Source organism: Limanda limanda, chromosome 14, assembly GCF_963576545.1.
Source record: "Limanda limanda chromosome 14, fLimLim1.1, whole genome shotgun sequence".
Lineage (NCBI taxonomy): Eukaryota > Metazoa > Chordata > Actinopteri > Pleuronectiformes > Pleuronectidae > Limanda > Limanda limanda.
In genome coordinates, this window is record NC_083649.1 from 1,828,954 (window position 1) to 1,850,517 (window position 21,564).

The window sequence follows — 21,564 nt, forward strand, 5'->3', positions numbered from 1 at the left end:
CACTCGCTAGGAGAGTGTTAGCGAGCGTCACGCTTTTAGCACGAGATGCTAACGCTAACCAACGATACAGCTGCTGGAGTAGTTTTGAGTTTCTCACGTGTTTGGTCATAAATGAAAACACTGGACAAATAAGTGAAGCTGTAAAGATTTATTATCTCTGGAAACAACGAAGAACTAAACCAAGATTCACTGAACTAAACCGGATTGTGACTCAGGTAAATGTTTCACAATAAAAGCCCTGTTGGAAATGGAGGGTTTGTGTGTGCTGACACTCTGGAGGGCTTTTATTTTGAAACTGTTATTTCTACTTCTCTAACAGATTAGAGAGAATTAACCGCAACGGCTCCTATTTGAGTAATTTGAGTAAAGTCAGTGGATTCACAGCAACTCACTGCTCTTCTATTGTTTATATAATATTTAACTGAACATCTGAATCATATCTGAACCAAAAGTTATAAGAATTTAAAGTTAGAATAAGTTTTATTTGGACAATTGTTCCTCGAGTCTTGGTTTTTATTTCCTGACGGTTTCATCTGATGCAGAGTTTTGATCTAAAGATGTTTTCCAGTCTTAATGAAACTCGAAGCTCGTTACAGAACAGATTAATATTCACACACTTTCATACATCTCCACAGTGGTTCAGAGTCTCAGGCTCTGGTTGTGTGTTTGTTGGTTTATTGTTGTGATGTTGTGTGTTAATGTGTTGAAGTAACTTGTGATGTGACTGGTGTTGTTAAACTTCCCATTAGTCTTATTAACGAATCTAGTTCAGTTTGTTTTCAGTTTAGTTTCATTAAAAAAACAATATGAACTCATGAAAACACAGATGTTCACCAGTCACTTTATTTCTGAAACATCTGGACTTTGTCTCATCAGCTCATCTTTGTCACTTCAACACACCTGGTTCACCAGTTTGATTTGTTGCTTGTTGACGACGTTGTGTTGTTGTTCCGCTCTGTTCCTCCAGGGGACGCTGACCACGACGCGAGCACAGAGCAGAACATGGCCGCCGGGTCGCCCATCCCCAGAATCATCACCACAGCCATCAAAGAGGATCTGAGCCGAGAGGAGGAGGAGAGAGACGTGTGGGGTGAGAGAGTCGAGTGATAACCTGTTGAGAAGGGGAGGAGCTTAGACCGCCTGAGAACTTAGTAGAGCTTATTCTATTTGTCCTGTGATGTCATCAATAGGTTTTAACGATGATATTTTATGATCTTTAAAACCTCCAGGAAGTTTGTCTGAACTCTCAGGTCAATTTCTAAAAACAATAAATTGAGATTTCTTGATATTTATGGGCAATTTGTTTACATCAAACAAAGATTTTCAAACTTTGATCTGCAATTAAAATTCCCGTTAAACTTTTCCCACAACTCAAAAATGTATCGTATGCAAAAAATGACACATTTGAACCATTCAGTAACACAAGACCCACAAATATGAATAATATTAAGTATAAGAAGTCGAGCACAGATCACAGATCCCTGATCCTCCGGGATCTGAACAGAAGGTTTCACGTCTGGTCCCATTAATCTTTCCACTGGATGTGAAACTGTGTAATTGGACAAAACGACAACAACACAAACATTAAACAGATATAATAAGTGTGTATGTTTCTTGCCGTCTCCAGACCCCGCCCCCCAGCGAGACCCCGCCCCCCAGCGGGACCCCAAGCCTGCGGTGACGGAGTCCTCGTCCGTGAAGCCGGTGCAGAGCGTCGCCCCCCAGGCCCGCGACGCCGCCGGCTTCAACGTGTGGGAGTCAGGGACGGACCGCCTGGTCAACCTGTGGGACAGCAGCTGCGACCCCCCCGCCGACCCCTCCAAGACCTCCCAGTCCTCCACCCTGGTGGACCTGATGGGCGGGGACAGCGTCCGGCCCAGCGCCGCCGCCGCCGCCCGCCCTCAGCCGCTCCTCAGCTTCGACGAGATGGTCGACGCCTCCTTCTGCTCGGGCCCCGGCGCCGAGGACGAGCCGTCCAGTCTGGTGGACGTGACCAGCTCGGACCAGATGACCCTCAGCTACCAGCATGCGCTGCAGCATGTGTCCGGGGGGGGGCCGGAGGCTGGCGACGCCCAGCGGCTGATGACCAATGGGGAGACGCTGCTGAAGGAGGGGACGCAGGTCAGACACGAGGAGGCTCGGCTGCAGATTCACTCTCAGATTCTCTGTCTTCTCATTGGTTAAAGCTTCTCTCTCTCACTCGGCTCACGCAGGCGAGCGAGGGATACTTCAGCCAATCACAGGAGGACGAATTTGGCCAATCAGAGGAATCCTCAGCCAAACCAGCGCCGGTCTTTTATAGCAAGCCACCAGGTGAGAGACTTCAAAATAAAATGACAGGATGTTAGTGCTCAGACAAATAAATATAAATAGATAAATAGATGTATAAATGTGTCTTTGTGTTTCTATCATCACATGTTGTTTAAACTTCAGATTAAAATCAGTTTCCATTCAAAAATGTAGAATGGAAGATAACTATTAAAAAAACTAATCAAATGTGTGTGTGTGTGTGTGTGTGTGTGTGTGTGTGTGTGTGTGTGTGTGTGTGTGTGTGTGTGTGTGTGTGTGTTTTCAGAGATTGACATTACGTGCTGGGACACAGATCCCGTGGACGACAGCGACTAACCGACCAATCGCACGCCGCCGCCAATCGGACCAAGAGGAAGTAGGAAGTTCATGAAGAAATTTTTTCTAAAAAAAAAAAAAAGAAAAAGAAAACACAAACAAACAAATAATAGCAAGTTCTGCATCAAACTACTTGTGTATAATCTTTTAGAGAAACGAAACAGTAGCCACAGAAGAAGACGTTTGATTTAAAAAGGGTTCGAGGCTCAGTTCTGTTTGACTTCCTGTGTTTGTTATTTTATTTATTTGTTTTTTCTTCCTCTTTTCTTTTGGCTATGCAGATGTCACGGCTGCGGGACGTTTGTTTTGTGTTCATGATTAACGACACGTTAGCGTAGCCGCTGCTGCTTGGTAGAGACGACCAGCTCTGTAGTGCTTTAATAACACATTATGAAACTAATACAGTGCATCATTACAGCTCCTGTGTTCCTCCTCTTCACTCCCTCTTTCTTTGCTCTCCTCTTTTTCACCTCCCCCCCCTTCCTCCCTTCCTCCCTCCCAACACTCAGCAAGTCACTTAATCTTGTATTTATCGCTAAAAGAAACAGAAAAGAAGACGGTGAAATCTTTTATTTATTCTGGTGTATCTGAAACTCCTGAATCACGTCAGGCTGTGGCTTCCTGTCGACCTTTTTCACTCCTTTTGTATGATTTTACGACTGAATTCAAGATTAAATGGCTTGTAAATCCTCCTCAGTGCACGTTCTGTTCTTCCTCCGCCTCCGCGTCCACGAGCTGAAGCTTCCACGACATGTTGGGAACGTTTCTGTTCTTTCTGCAAAAAGGATAAAAGATGAAAACAAGGATTCTTCTGATTTACAAAATAAAAGCATCAGTGTCTCACCCACTTAGACCCTGGAAGATGGAGGATGAAACATTTATTCTGATTATTATAAGACTAATAGGAAGGCATCTGATAAAATTTCATATTTATAATGACGTCATGTTAAAGTAGAGCTGATGATTGTGAAGCTGCTGGTTCACACCTCCACCACTAGATGGCGTCACCGGATAATCTTTGAACTCTGTCACATCCTGTCCTCCTGTTTCTGTTCATAATAAACAACAGTTCAAACGTCTCCTCCACCTCATGTCTGTAACCGTCAGTAACCATCTTCTAAACAGATTTCCCATAATGCAACTCCTCAATGTGACCTAAAGTCTAAACTCAGGATGAAAGAGTTAAAACGAGACGTTCTCATGAAGCCAGACGTCTGTGAATGTCTCCTCCTCCGTCTCGCTGTCATCACCTCGACCTTCAGGGTCGTTTCCACCTGATCCTCGAGTCCTCGTCTCTCATCGTGTCTCCAGGACCGGAGACTTCAGGAGCTGCAGTTTGTCCTTCAGCCTCAAGGTCTCACGTTAAACAGAGACATTCTTCATTTCAGTCAAATTAAACTCTGATTTCTAAATGGAATTAATTAACAGCTGATATCTGACATGTTAAACCTGAACCTGCAGCTCCGACAGAACTTCTCTTTGTGCAGAATCAACCTGCAGGTGTGTGTGAGCTGTCCAAAGCTGAGTCTGGTTGTTAGGCAAGAAGTTAAAGTTTTTGTCTGATGTGTAAATTCTTGTTGACATGATAAATACTAAAATCACTGCATTTAATATAAAGTAATATGATGTAACTCTGACTTCCAGTTTCCCTTGTTTCACATGAAACTTCACTTAGGTGGAAATATAACAATATTTATTATGGTTATTCTATAATAGTGTTATAACAACCGAACTGAACCATCTGATGGTGTCGTCAGTTTTACGTTGTGTGTTTGTATGATCGTCTGTTCTCTGCTGATCGGATGTTTCACAATTATAGGAAAGAAAATCTCATCTCTTCATGACGTCACGTCAACGGAGCCATTCGATTTGCTGAAAGTCAATCAACTCGTGATAGAAATAACATTATATATAATAAAATATGATATAATATGTCGTCTTTAAATGAGGAAACAGGATCAGATGTTCAATCTTTCAGTCTGTGTCTTTCAGAAGAAGCAGGATCGATAATGAGTCGTTACAGTGTTAACGTGTGAAGAGCTTTGATTGATTTAACTGAACTGAATCTATTTGCTGCTTCTCATTGTGTCTTTGTGTCTTTGACCTTGAATCATTTCACTGCTCGTTCCTGATCCAACGGAAACATTAGAAAATAGGAATTCAACTTCAATCAGGCCGACGTGTTGGAGCAGCTCAGAGGTCGTCCAATCAGCTGGCTGAGGGGGTCGGGGGGGGCGGCCTCCTCTAATCGCTCCTTAATCAGAGGAAATGAGTCGTGATTACAGAGACTCTGAGTCGAGCGTCTTCGAGTTCCAGAGGTTTTTATTTCTCCTCAGAGACACGAGGAAGAAGAAAGAGTTAAACGAGAATAAACCTGGTTCCACATCAAATATTAAAACGATTGAAAAGACACATGTTTCTTTTTATACAGTTTATACAATGTTGTGTTGATTCGTCTAACTAGAACATTTAATATCTTTATAAACGGTGTTAAATTGACCCATCACAGTGTGTAATGGGCCAGCAGGGGGCGTCTCACACTATATTTCAGTGGCTCATAAAAAGATTTATAGTCGATTGTGGAAAATACAAACTCATCAGATGTACATGAGAATATCTCTGCAGGTAAAGAGGCTCTAAGGGAAGAATCTCAGTTTCTATATGAAGGCAGATCTATGCAGAATGTAGGAACCAGCTCAGACGTTACTGGGTCACATGAAGGTGGAACACTTAATAAATCAAAGGTTCAGTTTCCAACTATCAGAAATGTAGATTATTAAAGTGAATGTCTGTTATAAAATCATGCAGGTGAAGCCCAGAAGATCCATAATCCAACATGTGAACATGATCTGCGTCACACTTTCCTCTGAGTGAAGCTCAGCAAAGTACCGAAGAGGTTTGAGTAGAAATATGTGCCGACAGAAATCTGCTCAGTCGTTTCTGCTGATGAAGAAACGAACAGAGGTGAGAACACCACGTCTGGCCGAGGTGATAATGTTGTGAATATTATGCATGGAAATTATTATAATTGTTCGCACCGTTTTCTGCACTGCTCCATTGATTTATAGGAATGTTCCTGTTCCTTGAGATTCTTCCACATTTCATAACGTGTTTACATGAGCTGCTCGGAGCTGAGAACAGTTTGTTGTGTAAACTCGTCCTGATATTGGTTTTTCTGGTTCGGGCCTCAGTTGATCCCTTGTTCTCCTGCTGAAGATCAGAGGCGTCACATGGTGAACATGGTTTTATATAACAGAGGCTCAGTGGGGGGGTGGGGGGGTGAGAGGAGGTCAGGTACTGAACAGACGTGTTTCTATGTTCCTAAGATACTGAACAGACAGTCTCTAGTTTCAAGGCTTCTTCAAACAGCTGATGTTCAACTCCTGAATGTTTACTGACATTATAAAGTTAGAAGTAGAGTCATTTTCTGTAGATTTCTATAGAAACTACCAGTGGAGTCGCCCCCTGCTGGTCAGCACACAGAACACAGGTTTCAGGCTCTTCCACATTGGCTTCACTTTCTGGACCCAGAGTTTACTTACAGGTTAAAAAGTTGTTGCTCTCCCCCAGGATATGTCTATACAATCTCCTTTCCAAATGTCCAGGAGGGGTTTTAAATATTTAGGTATCTTTGTCACCCCTGATTTAAATAATCTGTTTGAAACTAATTACTCACCTCTAATTCAAAGGGTTAAGAACGATCTGACAAAATGGGCCTCCCTACCAACTTCTTTACTCGGGAGAATCAACACTATAAAAATTATTATTCTTCCTCGATAGAACTATTTATTTCAAAATCTCCCGTGCTATCTGACCTCTGCATTTTTTAAGTCTCTGAATTCTCATGTATTTCGCTATATTTGGAACAATAAACACCCAAGAGTTAAGTTCTCTACTCTTACTAAGCCAAAGGATCTCGGAGGCTTGTCCCTGCCTTCTCTACAAATATACTATTGGTCAGCACAACTTCAAATGATGTCTTGTTATCCCAGAAAACTTACTTCCCTTCCATTCATCAATAATATAGATCATTTAAATCATCTCAAGAATAACATAATTGTTTATAACACACTCCTAGTCTGGCGAGACGTGAGGAAATACCAGAATATTCCTCCTGTCTTCTCTCTCCGATCTCCCCTGGCTCTGAATCCAGATTTACCAGCACAGATTAGGAGTATTGGTCTGATGGAGTGGGCATCTAAGGGCCTATCGAACTTTATGGACCTGTTGGACTCCGGCTCTGTTAAACCATTTGAGCAAATCAGGGCTGATTTTAATATTCCTCACAAAGACTTTTATAAGTATCTCCAAATTCGTCACTTCATAGGGTCCCTTCTGAGGACAGGCAAGATTCGCATGGGACTGTCAGAGTTGGAAAACACAATAATTCTGGCTAAGTCTCCCAAAAAACTGATATCAAAGATTTATGTTTCACTACTTTATTTTGAATCTTCAGGTTATGACTCTTTGAAGCCGGTATGGGAGCGCGACCTGGAGGTGACGTTTAACCCTATAGACTGGGACAAGATCTGTAGTGGGGTTTTCCCTAAATGTTCCTCAATCTCCATACATGAACAGAACTTTACATTTTTTTTAGAACCTATTACACACCTGTTCACCTCCAGAGAATGTTCCCTGACACCTCTAACCTTTGTTATAAATGTAAAATAGGTACATTTATTCACTTGTTCAGACTTTCTGGAAGGGGGTACACTCTGTAATTCAGGAGGTCACGGGTGAAATATTTTTGCTGACTTCCTCTTTCTGTCTCCTCAGTCATACCCTTGACAATCTCTTTGATGCGGACACCAATTCTTTGTTGATAATTCTTTTATTTTTGGCTAAAAAATGTATTTTGCTGAGGTGGTCAACCCCTCAGGTCCCTACAGTCGACATGTGGATATCACAGATTTCTGCTCTTTTTCCTGTTGAGAAGTTGACCCATGACCTTAATCACAAATCTGGAGGATCTGGGAACCGGTGCATTCCTTCTTACAGAAACCATAACTCATAATCTTTTTCTGGAAGAGGGGGCCTGACTGCTTTTTTATTTTATTTTGTTTCATTCTTTTTATTTTATACACGCTATTCCCTTTGCCTGTCTCCTGTCATCCTGCTGATTGTGTATGTATGTATGTTTGTGTATACATGGATGTATATGTGTATATATATGTGTAAGGATATATATTGCAGTGCTCATTGTTAGTTTGGGGTGGGACTTTTTTGTTGTTGTTTTGTTTGTTTTGTTGTCTGTTTTGTTTTTCTAATGTTTGTACTATAAAACGGTTAAAAACCAATAAAAAGAATATTAAAAAAAAAAAAGTTGTTGCTTTAACGTTTAAAACAAGTTAATGGCCGCACTGCCGCTGGAGTGGTGCATTTGGTGGATGACTGATGCATTATGGGATATGCTGGAGTGTTTACTAACCTTCAGTCTCTTTAATACGTAACAACTGACACAAACACAAACATCAGATAAATGTTCGTTGCGTCACTGTTAATAAAGTTTGCTTCAGGTCAGAGGTGAAGCGTTGATCTCCTGTCGTTGCCGTGGGAACGTTGATGATGCAGCCGAGGTTTCCTGATGACAGCGGGACGACGCCAGCAGAGACGGGGGGGGGGGGAGCAGCCGATGCCCAGCGGTTACCGTGGTGATGGGACAGAGTGTCGAAGGGGAGGGGGGGGGTTGATGTTCTCTCTTTAACACATGTAAACAAGGCCGAGCATGTTGCCAGGCAACACGTCCTCCATCACAGATGCTCCCGGGTTTGATATGAAGAGACGAGTCGGGTTCGATGGAGCAGAAGAAACTCATGGAGGACGAAATGAGACGGAGACGCACTGAGCGTCCAACTCTCAGGAAACTGCTTCACGGATTTAAATCTGTTCACGAGCTCTGATGCATTGGTAGCTTTACAGGCTAAGGCAGCGAGTCAGAGTCTGAACTATATTATTAGCTTTGCACCTCAATATGCTTATTGCTAAGTCAGAGCTGATGAAGAATGAGTTTATCTAACGTTAGCTTCACGTTGTCAGCTCCATCATCGAGTCAGACTGAAGGTTTATGAAACTTATTACTGTTTCTAACGTAGTAGAGATCAACACGTAGATATCATCGTTCAGACACTTGTATGGGGAACTTGTATAATTCTCTCTTTTTCATACATCAAAAAATGAGTATGAGAAATTAAACACTCAAATGGAGACATAAAGAAATCCACTTGTATGAACTCTGGTGTTTTTCTCATCACCAGTTGATGATCCTGTTCGTTTCCAAAGAGGTTTCATAACTGAGCAGGTTCTTCGTGGAGGAAACTGAACTGGACGAACTCGCTCTCTTTATATAACCTTGAATCATCAGTTTGTGAAATGCACAACTCAAAACTCAGATGCTCAGATCGAGTTGCGTAATCCGTTTCTCAGTGTGATCTGAAGGTGTGAACACGTAATGTTTGATTATCAGTGACTCATCAGCCTGAAGGCTCCACTACGATCGTTCAGAATGAGACAGTGACTCAGATGACTGACGGCTTCCTGCAGCGTCTGTGGAGTATTTTTACACATGTTCCTCCTTCGAAAGTCTGAGGATACAACTGGACCAGAACTCGTGACTGCAGATATCAACGTGACGATAACGGACTCTACGTCGGACACGTTCTCTACGTCCAGCGCCAGGATGTGTGATCCTCAGAAGAATGAACACATTTCATGTTAGAGACCAGAGATTTGATCCCACCTGCAACATGTGTTTTTATTAGGGTTGCAAAGGGGCGGAAAGATTCCGGTAAATTTCCGGAAACTTTCCGGAAACTTTCCATGGGAACTTTAGCTCGGGAATTTTGGGAATTTTGAAAAAAAAAAAATACGCAAATTAAACGCTGAACAGTAAAAACATCGTTCAAAACTCTATTTTAAAGATGTATGGAACATGAGTTCCAAGCCTCCACTGTGCATTCTTCCATCACATGCACAGATAACTCCCAGCATGCTTCACTCTACAGCAGGACTATTGAGGCCTGCTGTAGAGTGAAGGACTAGTCAGGTAAGTTTCCATGATATTACTGGGAAAATATATTAGCATGCTGATTGAGGATTGTTCATCTGTTCATCTAGACTATTTCCATTCATTTATCCATCAATTGTAAAATATGTTTACAGACGATTCCAATTGTTTGGCTAACTATTTATATCTCTGGCATTGCATTAGCGTTTTTTTACAAACTTTTTTCTCATCTTATTCTACAGAACAATGCCACGTGCACTCTCTCATGTGTGGAGACATTTCACCTCATCCAATGTAGAAGGAAAGGCTGTGTACATTTGCAAATACTGTGCAAAGACCTATGTTAAGAATGACACAACGATGCAGAAGCATATAGTCAAGTGCCCAAAGTTTCCTCAGGGCTCAAATCAGCCTATGACAAAACAAAATGTTTATATTTATGTCTGTATATGACAAGGTAAATACAGTTAGTATAAATTACCCACAACATTTCCAGTTTATTCCCGTTAATTCCCGTATATTCCTGTTTATTCCCGTTAATTCCTGTATATTCCCGTTTATTCCCGTTAATTCCTGTATATTCCCGTTTATTCCCGTTAATTCCCGTTTATTCCCGTTAATTCCCATGGAAAGTTTCCAACTTTGAATATTCCCGGAATTTTGCAACCCTAGTTTTTATCAACTGAAACCTTTGTTCACTGCTCTTAAAGGAGACAAATCGTGAATCTCCAGTTCCTTTATAAAGGTTTGTGTGAATGTTAAAGTGAAAAAGCTCCGTGTCACAGGAAGCTTCTCTGCACAGAAAACACTGAAGCTCCTGAAACTCTTCGTCCGTCGAGCAGACTTCCTCCTCATCATCACATGCCGGCCAACATTTGCATAAACCATGACTGGCGGCGAGGCAGCAGGAATTATGCAAAACCTTCCCGGCCCAGGCCTCCTCCCTCCGGCTCACTTGGTAAAGAGATGAGGCTAGAAATCATTATGGTCTGTTTGGCTGCAGAATTAGGAGCAGATACAGAATTGAGCTTTTGTTTGAATAAAAAGTTTCTGGAATTCGCCCCTTTGTTTAGATCCACGGCCAAATAGGTTGATATCCCACCGAGTTCTGTGGAAATCTGTCTGACCAACGAATAAATAAACAACGTGTGAAACACAAACATCCTAAGTGGAGGAAATAGATCAGTTATCAGATCACTTCCTGTGTATTCTATATTTCTATTAACTACAGTCCTGTGTAGGATTGTTGGGCCTTAGTGGACGTATTATTATTTCTACTGAGTTCTATTTAATCGTATGTTTGTTGGTGAGAAATAAAAATACTTGAACAACTTTACACAAAAGTGATCTTTTATTTTGCCATTTTTAACCTGGTACCTTTTTACCACTTCATGAATTACTGGACCACGCAGGTCGGCAGGTGAACAGGAGAGAAGGCGTTTGTCACAAAGCTAAAAAGAATGATATTAAATCTGTAAGTGAGAGTTTAGGCTCAAAGGGTCGTGACCTCCAGGCTGAACCTCGTTAACCGAGCAGCGTGTAACAGAGTTCTGTCTCCGTGAAGCTCGGCTCAGTTCTCTCTGTTCATGCTCCCGGTCCTTCAGACGAGAGGCGAGCTGCGAACAGAGCGTTCAAAAATCAGAGCAGATAAAAGGAGGGGATGTCGTCGTGGGCAACAGACAGCTCCTGGGAGCCATGGCAACAGCAGACTGGTACAATAGGTTGCTGGGGCGCCGAGGAGAGCGATGGAGAGAAGGAGAAGAGGACACTTGAAAAGAGGAGGAGGACGTGATGAAAGGCTCAGGAGCAGCGGCGCTCGTTGCTCATTTTGTCGCTCGCCCCTCCAGCTCATTACCGACTCGTTCCCTTCTCCCTCCTCCTCCCTCCTCCCTCCTCCCTCCTCCCTCCTCGTCTCGTTAGAAGAACCTCGACTCAATTAACGTTGAATGACAGCAGGACACCTCCATGACTCAGCACGCTTTGAAACGCTGTTACTTCCTGTTTTGCCCACACACGCATGCAGAGTCTCAGCAGAGGAAGTGAGGCTCCGCCCACCGGGCAGCGCAGGGAATTGAACCCCCGGCACCTCCGCAGCACTTTAACCCTCTTTCATCTCTTTCATCTCTGTGGGGAATGAGAGACTCGGCTCCTGCTGCTGGAGGCGGGGGGGCAGGAAGTCATGATCTCCTGGGGGAAGCTCCTCAGAGACGGAGCGACTCGGGAGCCGGTCGGGAAACGTCCGGCTCTAAACCGCCGTGCTCCGGCCCAGCAGGGGGCAGGCTGTGGGGAGGCCACAGCCGGACTCCAGGCCCCTCAGCCTGTGCACCCCCCCGAGCCCCTGGAACTCTCCCTGGAATCCCGGGATCCCCCCTTGAAGTCTCTGGATCCCCCCGTGAAGTCCTTGTACTCCGCCTCTGATCCCGAGGCCGTCGTGCTGAGTCCGGGGCTCGCGGCGTGGCATGGTCGCCATGGCGGCGGAGTCCTGCAGGGAGCGCGGCGGCGGCGGCGTGAGGTTGTTGTGGTTCAGGTCCATGTTGGACAGGAGGTGACCCAGCGAGTCCCAGCGCTGGGAGGAGGGGAGGCGGATCAGGGAGGAGTAGCCTCGGCCGGGGAACACGCTCGCCACAGGAAGCTTGCTGGTCTCGCACGTGAACACGGGCGCAGGGTCCTGGTGCTCGCTGAGCGGGGGGGGCGCTGCTCGAGGCGGGGCGGGCTTCAGGTAGGTGCCCCCCCGTGGGTCGGCCAAGACCTCGCTGTAGGGCGGAGGAGGGTCCTCCATCAGGACGGCCACCTCGTAGCAGGGCGGCTTCCCGAGCACGTCGGCGTCTGGAGGGAGAAGAAGAAGAAGAAGAAGAAGAAGAAGAAGAAGAAGAAGAAGAAGAAGAAGAAGAAGAAGAAGAAGAAGAAGAAGAAGAAGAAGAAGAAGAAGAAGAAGAAGAAGAAGAAGAAGAAGAAGAAGAAGAAGAAGAAGAAGAAGAAGATCGGGTTAATCTCAAGTTTCACTTTGAATCTACGATACAATCCGACCAGGAAGTGACATCGGAGGGTGTTATGATGGAAGAGACAGCTGATTGATTCGTCCTCTCTCATCTCTGCTGCTGTCGGACAGCCATCCAATCACGACAGACTATACTCGGAGGTGGTCGGGGTCACATGACCACATGTCCGACCTGCTATTCAAACCTCCCTGAGATACAAACATGTGTTTACTGAATGCAGCTTCTATTCTCAGGTTTGTGAATCTGCACAGATCGATATATCGAGTCAGAAACTAAGAAGTTATCATTCTGAAGTGCAGCTCATCCATCTCTCCTGAAAACCCCACAGACAGTGATCTCTCCATCTCAGATACCTTCAGATCCACCCTGCGTCCTGACTCCTCTGTTGATCTGCTCGGAGCATCATCTGCCGACGCCTTTAAATAAACCTGAGCTCCACAGAAACCACCCTGGTTCCACCTCGAGGATCTGGAGTTTGTTTGAAGCAGCAGCCAAGTTCTGAGAGGATGAATGTAACTGTGGTGATTTCTGCATTAATATGAGGAGAACGTGATCGGTGACATGTGGAGCTCAGTGATCACATCAGTCACAGAGAGTTACAGGATCACACACGTATGTTAGGAGGGAAGCAGCGTGTGGGTCATATATATATATATATATAGATATGTATATATTATCTGCTCCCAGCTCCTCTCTATCGACTCCCAGCTCCTCTCTATCGACTCCCAGCTCCTCTCTATCGACTCCAGCTCCTCTCTACCGACTCCCAGTTCCTCTCTATCGACTCCCAGCTCCTCTCTATCGACTCCAGCTCCTCTCTATCGACTCCCAGCTCCTCTCTACCGACTCCCAGTTCCTCTCTATCGACTCCCAGCTCCTCTCTATCGACTCCCAGTTCCTCTCTATCGACTCCCAGCTCCTCTCTATCGACTCCCAGCTCCTCTCTACCGACTCCCAGTTCCTCTCTATCGACTCCCAGCTCCTCTCTACCGACTCCCAGTTCCTCTCTATCGACTCCCAGCTCCTCTCTATCGACTCCAGCTCCTCTCTATCGACTCCCAGCTCCTCTCTATCTGCTCCCAGCTCCTCTCTATCGACTCCCAGCTCCTCTCTATCGACTCCCAGTACCTCTCTATCGACTCCAGCTCCTCTCTATCGACTCCAGCTCCTCTCTATCGACTCCCAGTTCCTCTCTATCGACACCAGCTCCTCTCTATCTGCCCCAGCTCCTCTCTATCGACTCCCAGCTCCTCTCTATCGACTCCAGCTCCTCTCTATCGACTCCAGCTCCTCTCTATCGACTCCAGCTCCTCTCTATCGACTCCCAGCTCCTCTCTATCGACTCCAGCTCCTCTCTATCGACTCCCAGTTCCTCTCTATCGACTCCCAGCTCCTCTCTATCGACTCCAGCTCCTCTCTATCGACTCCAGCTCCTCTCTATCTACTCCCAGCTCCTCTCTATCGACTCCCAGTTCCTCTCTATCTACTCCCAGCTCCTCTCTATCGACTCCAGCTCCTCTCTATCTACTCCCAGCTCCTCTCTATCTGCCCCAGCTCCTCTCTATCGACTCCCAGCTCCTCTCTATCGACTCCAGCTCCTCTCTATCGACTCCAGCTCCTCTCTATCGACTCCCAGCTCCTCTCTATCGACTCCAGCTCCTCTCTATCGACTCCCAGTTCCTCTCTATCGACTCCCAGCTCCTCTCTATCTACTCCCAGCTCCTCTCTATCGACTCCAGCTCCTCTCTATCAGCTCCCAGCTCCTCTCTATCGACTCCCAGCTCCTCTCTATCTACTCCCAGCTCCTCTCTATCTGCTCCCAGCTCCTCTCTATCGACTCCAGCTCCTCTCTATCGACTCCCAGCTCCTCTCTATCGACTCCCAGCTCCTCTCTATCGACTCCAGCTCCTCTCTATCGACTCCAGCTCCTCTCTATCGACTCCAGCTCCTCTCTATCGACTCCCAGCTCCTCTCTATCGACTCCCAGCTCCTCTCTATCGACTCCCAGCTCCTCTCTATCGACTCCCAGTTCCTCTCTATCGACTCCCAGCTCCTCTCTATCGACTCCAGCTCCTCTCTATCGACTCCCAGCTCCTCTCTATCGACTCCCAGCTCCTCTCTATCGACTCCCAGCTCCTCTCTATCGACTCCCAGCTCCTCTCTATCGGCCCCAGCTCCTCTCTATCGACTCCAGCTCCTCTCTATCGACTCCAGCTCCTCTCTATCGACTCCAGCTCCTCTCTATCGACTCCCAGTTCCTCTCTATCGACTCCAGCTCCTCTCTATCGACTCCAGCTCCTCTCTATCGACTCCCAGCTCCTCTCTATCGACTCCAGCTCCTCTCTATCGACTCCCAGTTCCTCTCTATCGACTCCCAGCTCCTCTCTATCTACTCCCAGCTCCTCTCTATCTGCTCCCAGCTCCTCTCTATCGACTCCAGCTCCTCTCTATCGACTCCCAGCTCCTCTCTATCGACTCCCAGCTCCTCTCTATCGACTCCCAGCTCCTCTCTATCTACTCCCAGCTCCTCTCTATCTGCTCCCAGCTCCTCTCTATCGACTCCAGCTCCTCTCTATCGACTCCCAGCTCCTCTCTATCGACTCCAGCTCCTCTCTATCGACTCCAGCTCCTCTCTATCGACTCCAGCTCCTCTCTATCGACTCCCAGCTCCTCTCTATCGACTCCCAGCTCCTCTCTATCGACTCCCAGCTCCTCTCTATCGACTCCCAGCTCCTCTCTATCGACTCCCAGCTCCTCTCTATCGACTCCAGCTCCTCTCTATCGACTCCAGCTCCTCTCTATCGACTCCAGCTCCTCTCTATCGACTCCCAGCTCCTCTCTATCGACTCCCAGCTCCTCTCTATCGACTCCCAGCTCCTATCTATCGACTCCAGCTCCTCTCTATCGACTCCCAGCTCCTCTCTATCGACTCCAGCTCCTCTCTATCGACTCCCAGTTCCTCTCTATCGACTCCCAGCTCCTCTCTATCGACTCCAGCTCTTCTCTATCGACTCCCAGCTCCTCTCTATCGACTCCCAGCTCCTCTCTATCGACTCCCAGCTCCTCTCTATCGACTCCCAGCTCCTCTCTATCGGCCCCAGCTCCTCTCTATCGACTCCAGCTCCTCTCTATCGACTCCAGCTCCTCTCTATCGACTCCAGCTCCTCTCTATCGACTCCAGCTCCTCTCTATCGACTCCAGCTCCTCTCTATCGACTCCCAGCTCCTCTCTATCGACTCCAGATCCTCTCTATCGACTCCCAGCTCCTCTCTATCGACTCCCAGCTCCTCTCTATCGACTCCAGCTCCTCTCTATCGACTCCAGCTCCTCTCTATCGACTCCCAGCTCCTCTCTATCGACTCCAGCTCCTCTCTATCGACTCCCAGCTCCTCTCTATCGACTCCCAGCTCCTCTCTATCGAGTCCCAGCTCCTCTCTATCGACTCCAGCTCCTCTCTATCGACTCCCAGCTCCTCTCTATCGACTCCCAGCTCCTCTCTATCTGCCCCAGCTCCTCTCTATCGACTCCAGCTCCTCTCTATCGACTCCAGCTCCTCTCTATCGACTCCAGCTCCTCTCTATCGACTCCCAGCTCCTCTCTATCGACTCCCAGCTCCTCTCTATCGACTCCCAGCTCCTCTCTATCGACTCCCAGCTCCTCTCTATCTACTCCCAGCTCCTCTCTATCTGCTCCCAGCTCCTCTCTATCGACTCCAGCTCCTCTCTATCGACTCCCAGCTCCTCTCTATCGACTCCCAGCTCCTCTCTATCGACTCCCAGCTCCTCTCTATCGACTCCAGCTCCTCTCTATCGACTCCCAGCTCCTCTCTATCTACTCCCAGCTCCTCTCTATCTGCTCCCAGCTCCTCTCTATCGACTCCAGCTCCTCTCTATCGACTCCAGCTCCTCTCTATCGACTCCCAGCTCCTCTCTATCGACTCCAGCTCCTCTCTATCGACTCCCAGCTCCTCTCTATCGACTCCCAGCTCCTCTCTATCTGCTCCCAGCTCCTCTCTATCGACTCCCAGCTCCTCTCTATCGACTCCAGCTCCTCTCTATCGACTCCAGCTCCCCTCTATCGACTCCCAGTTCCTCTCTATCGACACCAGCTCCTCTCTATCTGCCCCAGCTCCTCTCTATCGACTCCCAGCTCCTCTCTATCGACTCCAGCTCCTCTCTATCGACTCCAGCTCCTCTCTATCGACTCCCAGCTCCTCTCTATCGACTCCAGCTCCTCTCTATCGACTCCCAGTTCCTCTCTATCGACTCCCAGCTCCTCTCTATCTACTCCCAGCTCCTCTCTATCTGCTCCCAGCTCCTCTCTATCGACTCCAGCTCCTCTCTATCGACTCCCAGCTCCTCTCTATCGACTCCCAGCTCCTCTCTATCTACTCCCAGCTCCTCTCTATCTGCTCCCAGCTCCTCTCTATCGACTCCAGCTCCTCTCTATCGACTCCCAGCTCCTCTCTATCGACTCCCAGCTCCTCTCTATCGACTCCAGCTCCTCTCTATCGACTCCAGCTCCTCTCTATCGACTCCAGCTCCTCTCTATCGACTCCCAGCTCCTCTCTATCGACTCCCAGCTCCTCTCTATCGACTCCCAGCTCCTCTCTATCGACTCCCAGTTCCTCTCTATCGACTCCCAGCTCCTCTCTATCGACTCCAGCTCCTCTCTATCGACTCCCAGCTCCTCTCTATCGACTCCCAGCTCCTCTCTATCGACTCCCAGCTCCTCTCTATCGACTCCCAGCTCCTCTCTATCGACTCCAGCTCCTCTCTATCGACTCCAGCTCCTCTCTATCGACTCCAGCTCCTCTCTATCGACTCCCAGCTCCTCTCTATCGACTCCCAGCTCCTCTCTATCGACTCCAGCTCCTCTCTATCGACTCCAGCTCCTCTCTATCGACTCCAGCTCCTCTCTATCGACTCCCAGCTCCTCTCTATCGACTCCCAGCTCCTCTCTATCGACTCCCAGCTCCTCTCTATCGACTCCAGCTCCTCTCTATCGACTCCCAGCTCCTCTCTATCGACTCCAGCTCCTCTCTATCGACTCCCAGTTCCTCTCTATCGACTCCCAGCTCCTCTCTATCGACTCCAGCTCTTCTCTATCGACTCCCAGCTCCTCTCTATCGACTCCCAGCTCCTCTCTATCGACTCCCAGCTCCTCTCTATCGACTCCCAGCTCCTCTCTATCGGCCCCAGCTCCTCTCTATCGACTCCAGCTCCTCTCTATCGACTCCAGCTCCTCTCTATCGACTCCAGCTCCTCTCTATCGACTCCAGCTCCTCTCTATCGACTCCAGCTCCTCTCTATCGACTCCCAGCTCCTCTCTATCGACTCCAGATCCTCTCTATCGACTCCCAGCTCCTCTCTATCGACTCCCAGCTCCTCTCTATCGACTCCAGCTCCTCTCTATCGACTCCAGCTCCTCTCTATCTTCAGCACCTCTCTATCGACCCCCAGCTCCTCTCTATCGACTCCCAGCTCCTCTCTATCTGCTCCCAGCTCCTCTCTATCGACTCCAGCTCCTCTCTATCGACTCCCAGCTCCTCTCTATCGACTCCCAGCTCCTCTCTATCGACTCCCAGCTCCTCTCTATCGGCCCCAGCTCCTCTCTATCGACTCCAGCTCCTCTCTATCGACTCCAGCTCCTCTCTATCGACTCCAGCTCCTCTCTATCGACTCCAGCTCCTCTCTATCGACTCCAGCTCCTCTCTATCGACTCCCAGCTCCTCTCTATCGACTCCAGATCCTCTCTATCGACTCCCAGCTCCTCTCTATCGACTCCCAGCTCCTCTCTATCGACTCCAGCTCCTCTCTATCGACTCCAGCTCCTCTCTATCGACTCCCAGCTCCTCTCTATCGACTCCAGCTCCTCTCTATCGACTCCCAGCTCTTCTCTATCGGCCCCAGCTCCTCTCTATCGGCCCCAGTTCTTCTCTATCGACTCCAGCTCCTCTCTATCGACTCCAGCTCCTCTCTATCGACTCCCAGCTCCTCTCTATCGACTCCAGCTCCTCTCTATCGACTCCCAGCTCTTCTCTATCGGCCCCAGCTCCTCTCTATCGGCCCCAGCTCCTCTCTATCGACTCCCAGCTCCTCTCTATCGACTCCCAGCTCCTCTCTATCGACTCCCAGCTCCTCTCTATCGACTCCAGCTCCTCTCTATCGACTCCAGCTCCTCTCTATCGACTCCCAGCTCCTCTCTATCGACTCCAGATCCTCTCTATCGACTCCCAGCTCCTCTCTATCGACTCCAGCTCCTCTCTATCGACTCCCAGCTCCTCTCTATCTGCTCCCAGCTCCTCTCTCGACTCCAGCTCTTCTCTCTCGACTCCAGCTCTTCTCTATCGGCTCCTGGCTCGGCCCCGGGCTTCTCTCAGCTGGTCGGCACCTTCCTCTCTTTTAGCCGCGCTGCTGCCTGGAGACTGAAGCAGTTCATCAGTCTGCTTTGTGACCGCGGCTCCAGCGACCTTTTGTTTTATCGTTACTGTCGGACTCGGCTCGTTAAACCTCTTCGACAGCAGCTGATGCTCTTTTCCTCCGTCTCACATTCATCTGTGTTCTGTTTGTTTTCTTCTCTTCATGATTTACTTCTCATTCTTTCTCACCACATTTTTGTGGTCTCTGCCTGAGACTCAAGATCCGATATAATCACGACACCTGGATCACTCACTTCAAGGTTTCCTATGTGTACGGATTATTAAGGTTATTGTGGTACTTGAGTCATATTTACATCATCACTATGTGTCCTTCCTGTTGGCTAAAGTACTGTCAACAATACAATAAAGTAACGTTGTAGTAAAGTTAAATCAAGTTTAAGCTAGTTGTTATTACACTTAAATTCAATATTGATTCTTTTCAACTTAAGCTGTGGGAATATGTGAAATATTTTGTTAAAAGACGAACGGCCCAATTGCAGATTTCATCGATTACCGACTCGGTTCATTGTGATGGAAACGCTCATCAAACGCGTGATGACAATGATTAATAACTTCTTTAATATTGTTATGAGGAAATCAATCTGAGCTGGTCCTGCCAGCTGTGCTGCTGCTGACTCTCTCTCTCTCTTTCCTGTCGTCTTTCTGTTTCTAGTGTAAATCCACCGTGTTCACTCGTCAGCGCTCGGCCTCCACAGTCACCGCCCACGCCGCGGCAGCAGCTGTCACCATGACGCCCCCCCCGCAGGGGAACGCTGCCCGGCAGGCGGGAGCTGGAGGCTGGGAACCAAACCGTCTGAAAACACTCTGACACAGGATGAGAGAATCCTCCCCCGGTCCTCTGCTCCGCCGGCCAAATCCCACTCTCTCTCACGTGTGGAGTTTATTCGTTTTTTCTCGTTTTTGGGATAAAGAAAGTAACGTCTTAATTGAATTAAATGCAGATTGGGCTCGTAAATAAAAAGCCAACGGGAAGTGACAGGTCTGGTATCTGTCAGAGACTTTACACTCAGCAGAAGAGAAGAGATTCATGTGAGAGAACGAGAGAGACGACCTGTGGTGAGATCGCTGTCGAGACTAACGGAGAAAACATCGGATGGACGACGGGACATGGAGCTAATGGAACCAAACAAATACAATTCACTATCAACGTGGTCTGCAAATACAAAACATATTCACATTCATCCTTCAGAAACAAATACCAAAAATCGTTGTATTTGTTAGTAGGTCTGTCGCCCTCTGCTGGTCGTTAGTCATTCCTCATTGGCTTCACTTTCGCGTCTACATCCATTTTGTATTTTGATATAATTTTCGATCAAATGTCACATGTGCACATCAACACCGTGACACGCCAGTTCAAGCAGAGCATGTTGAACAGCCCCTGAGGATTTCTGTCACGTGACAATATCTTTCTTGGGTATTTTCTTTTACCAGCAAAGTCATGGTCACTGAAACATTTGAGTATGTGTGACTGTGTATTTGTTTAAAGAAATATATAAAGTAATAAACAAATGTATCATAACAAAAAACCTTGAACCACACTACGGAATCTCTTGACGTTACCTGGCATGCTGACCCAGGTGGCCTGAGGCAGAGGATGAGGAACCGGCAGAGGAAGTGGCGGCGACAGCGTGTGAGGAGGACAGAACTGCGGCGGCTCCCTGGGCAGCGGCAGCGGCGGCGGCAGCGGCGGCGGCAGCGGCGGCTGCGGAGGCGGAGGAGGCCGGTATCCTGCAGCGTGACAGCTGAGCGGCTCCGTCTCTGCAGTCCGGAGACACTGCTCCCGGAGACGCTCCTCACGGCGCCGCTTCAGCCGCCGCTGCAGGAAGCTGCAGAAGCAGCAGAGCATGACCACGAGGGCCCAGACCAACCAGAAGCCGGAGAAACAGGCCAGGAAGGTGTAGGTGCCCTGAGACATGCCCATGTTCCCCAAGAGGTCGGAAGAGCTGAAGTCAGATTCTACACAAGGTCCAGAAGCTCACTGAGTCGTTTCCAGAGTCCAACGACTGAATGTGAAACTTTGATCACTGTCGATGAAAATAATCCAACGTGGGAAATAAAGTAATAAAACTCAGGTGGAAGCTGGAGAAACTGCAGAACGTCTTTCAGGAACGAGCAGTCGAACTCTTCGTCTGTCAAGTTATCACCAGAGAAGTTTGTGATTAGAGAAATCAAACAGATGTTCAAATGTTTTCTACTTGAAATGTTTCATAAAAAAGTTTCTGAGATCAGCAACGATGGAAGAAACTACAAAGATTAAGAAACGATCCGGTCGATGTTTGTAATAAGAGTCACATGTCTGAACTTTCCTGTTAATGAGTCGATAAAAAACAACATCTTCAATTAATTGTATAAATTCACTTTGATTCTCACTGAATAAAGTCTCATAATTTTTTGTCTGGTTTACAGATCAATAAATTAAAGGATATTTCAGCTTTTCTAAATTGAGAAGTTAGAAAAACATCTGGATGAGGAAACATGAGTCGACCTGCAGGAAA

At 47.4% G+C, this 21,564-nt stretch overlaps 2 protein-coding genes across 2 annotated transcripts in view; one reads left to right on the forward strand and one right to left on the reverse strand.

Annotated features, from left to right (window-relative positions):
* Nucleotides 1–3,317, forward strand: part of dbn1 (drebrin 1) — a 58,166-nt gene extending 54,849 nt beyond the window's left edge. The window contains exons 11-14 of the mRNA XM_061085427.1: nt 968–1,090; nt 1,628–2,121; nt 2,214–2,313; nt 2,576–3,317. Of these exons, the coding sequence (XP_060941410.1) occupies nt 968–1,090; nt 1,628–2,121; nt 2,214–2,313; nt 2,576–2,625 (767 nt within the window). The 3' untranslated portion in view covers nt 2,626–3,317. The remainder of the gene's footprint in view (nt 1–967; nt 1,091–1,627; nt 2,122–2,213; nt 2,314–2,575) is intronic.
* An 8,556-nt stretch (nt 3,318–11,873) lies between these two features.
* Nucleotides 11,874–20,990, reverse strand: LOC133018941 (proline-rich protein 7). The gene is made up of 3 exons (XM_061085282.1): nt 20,630–20,990; nt 12,041–12,454; nt 11,874–11,974 (listed from the first exon to the last, which is right to left on the reverse strand). The coding sequence occupies exons 1-3, from the start codon at nt 20,988–20,990 to the stop codon at nt 11,874–11,876; spliced, it is 876 nt and encodes a 291-aa protein (XP_060941265.1).
* Between the last annotated feature and the right edge of the window lie 574 nt (nt 20,991–21,564).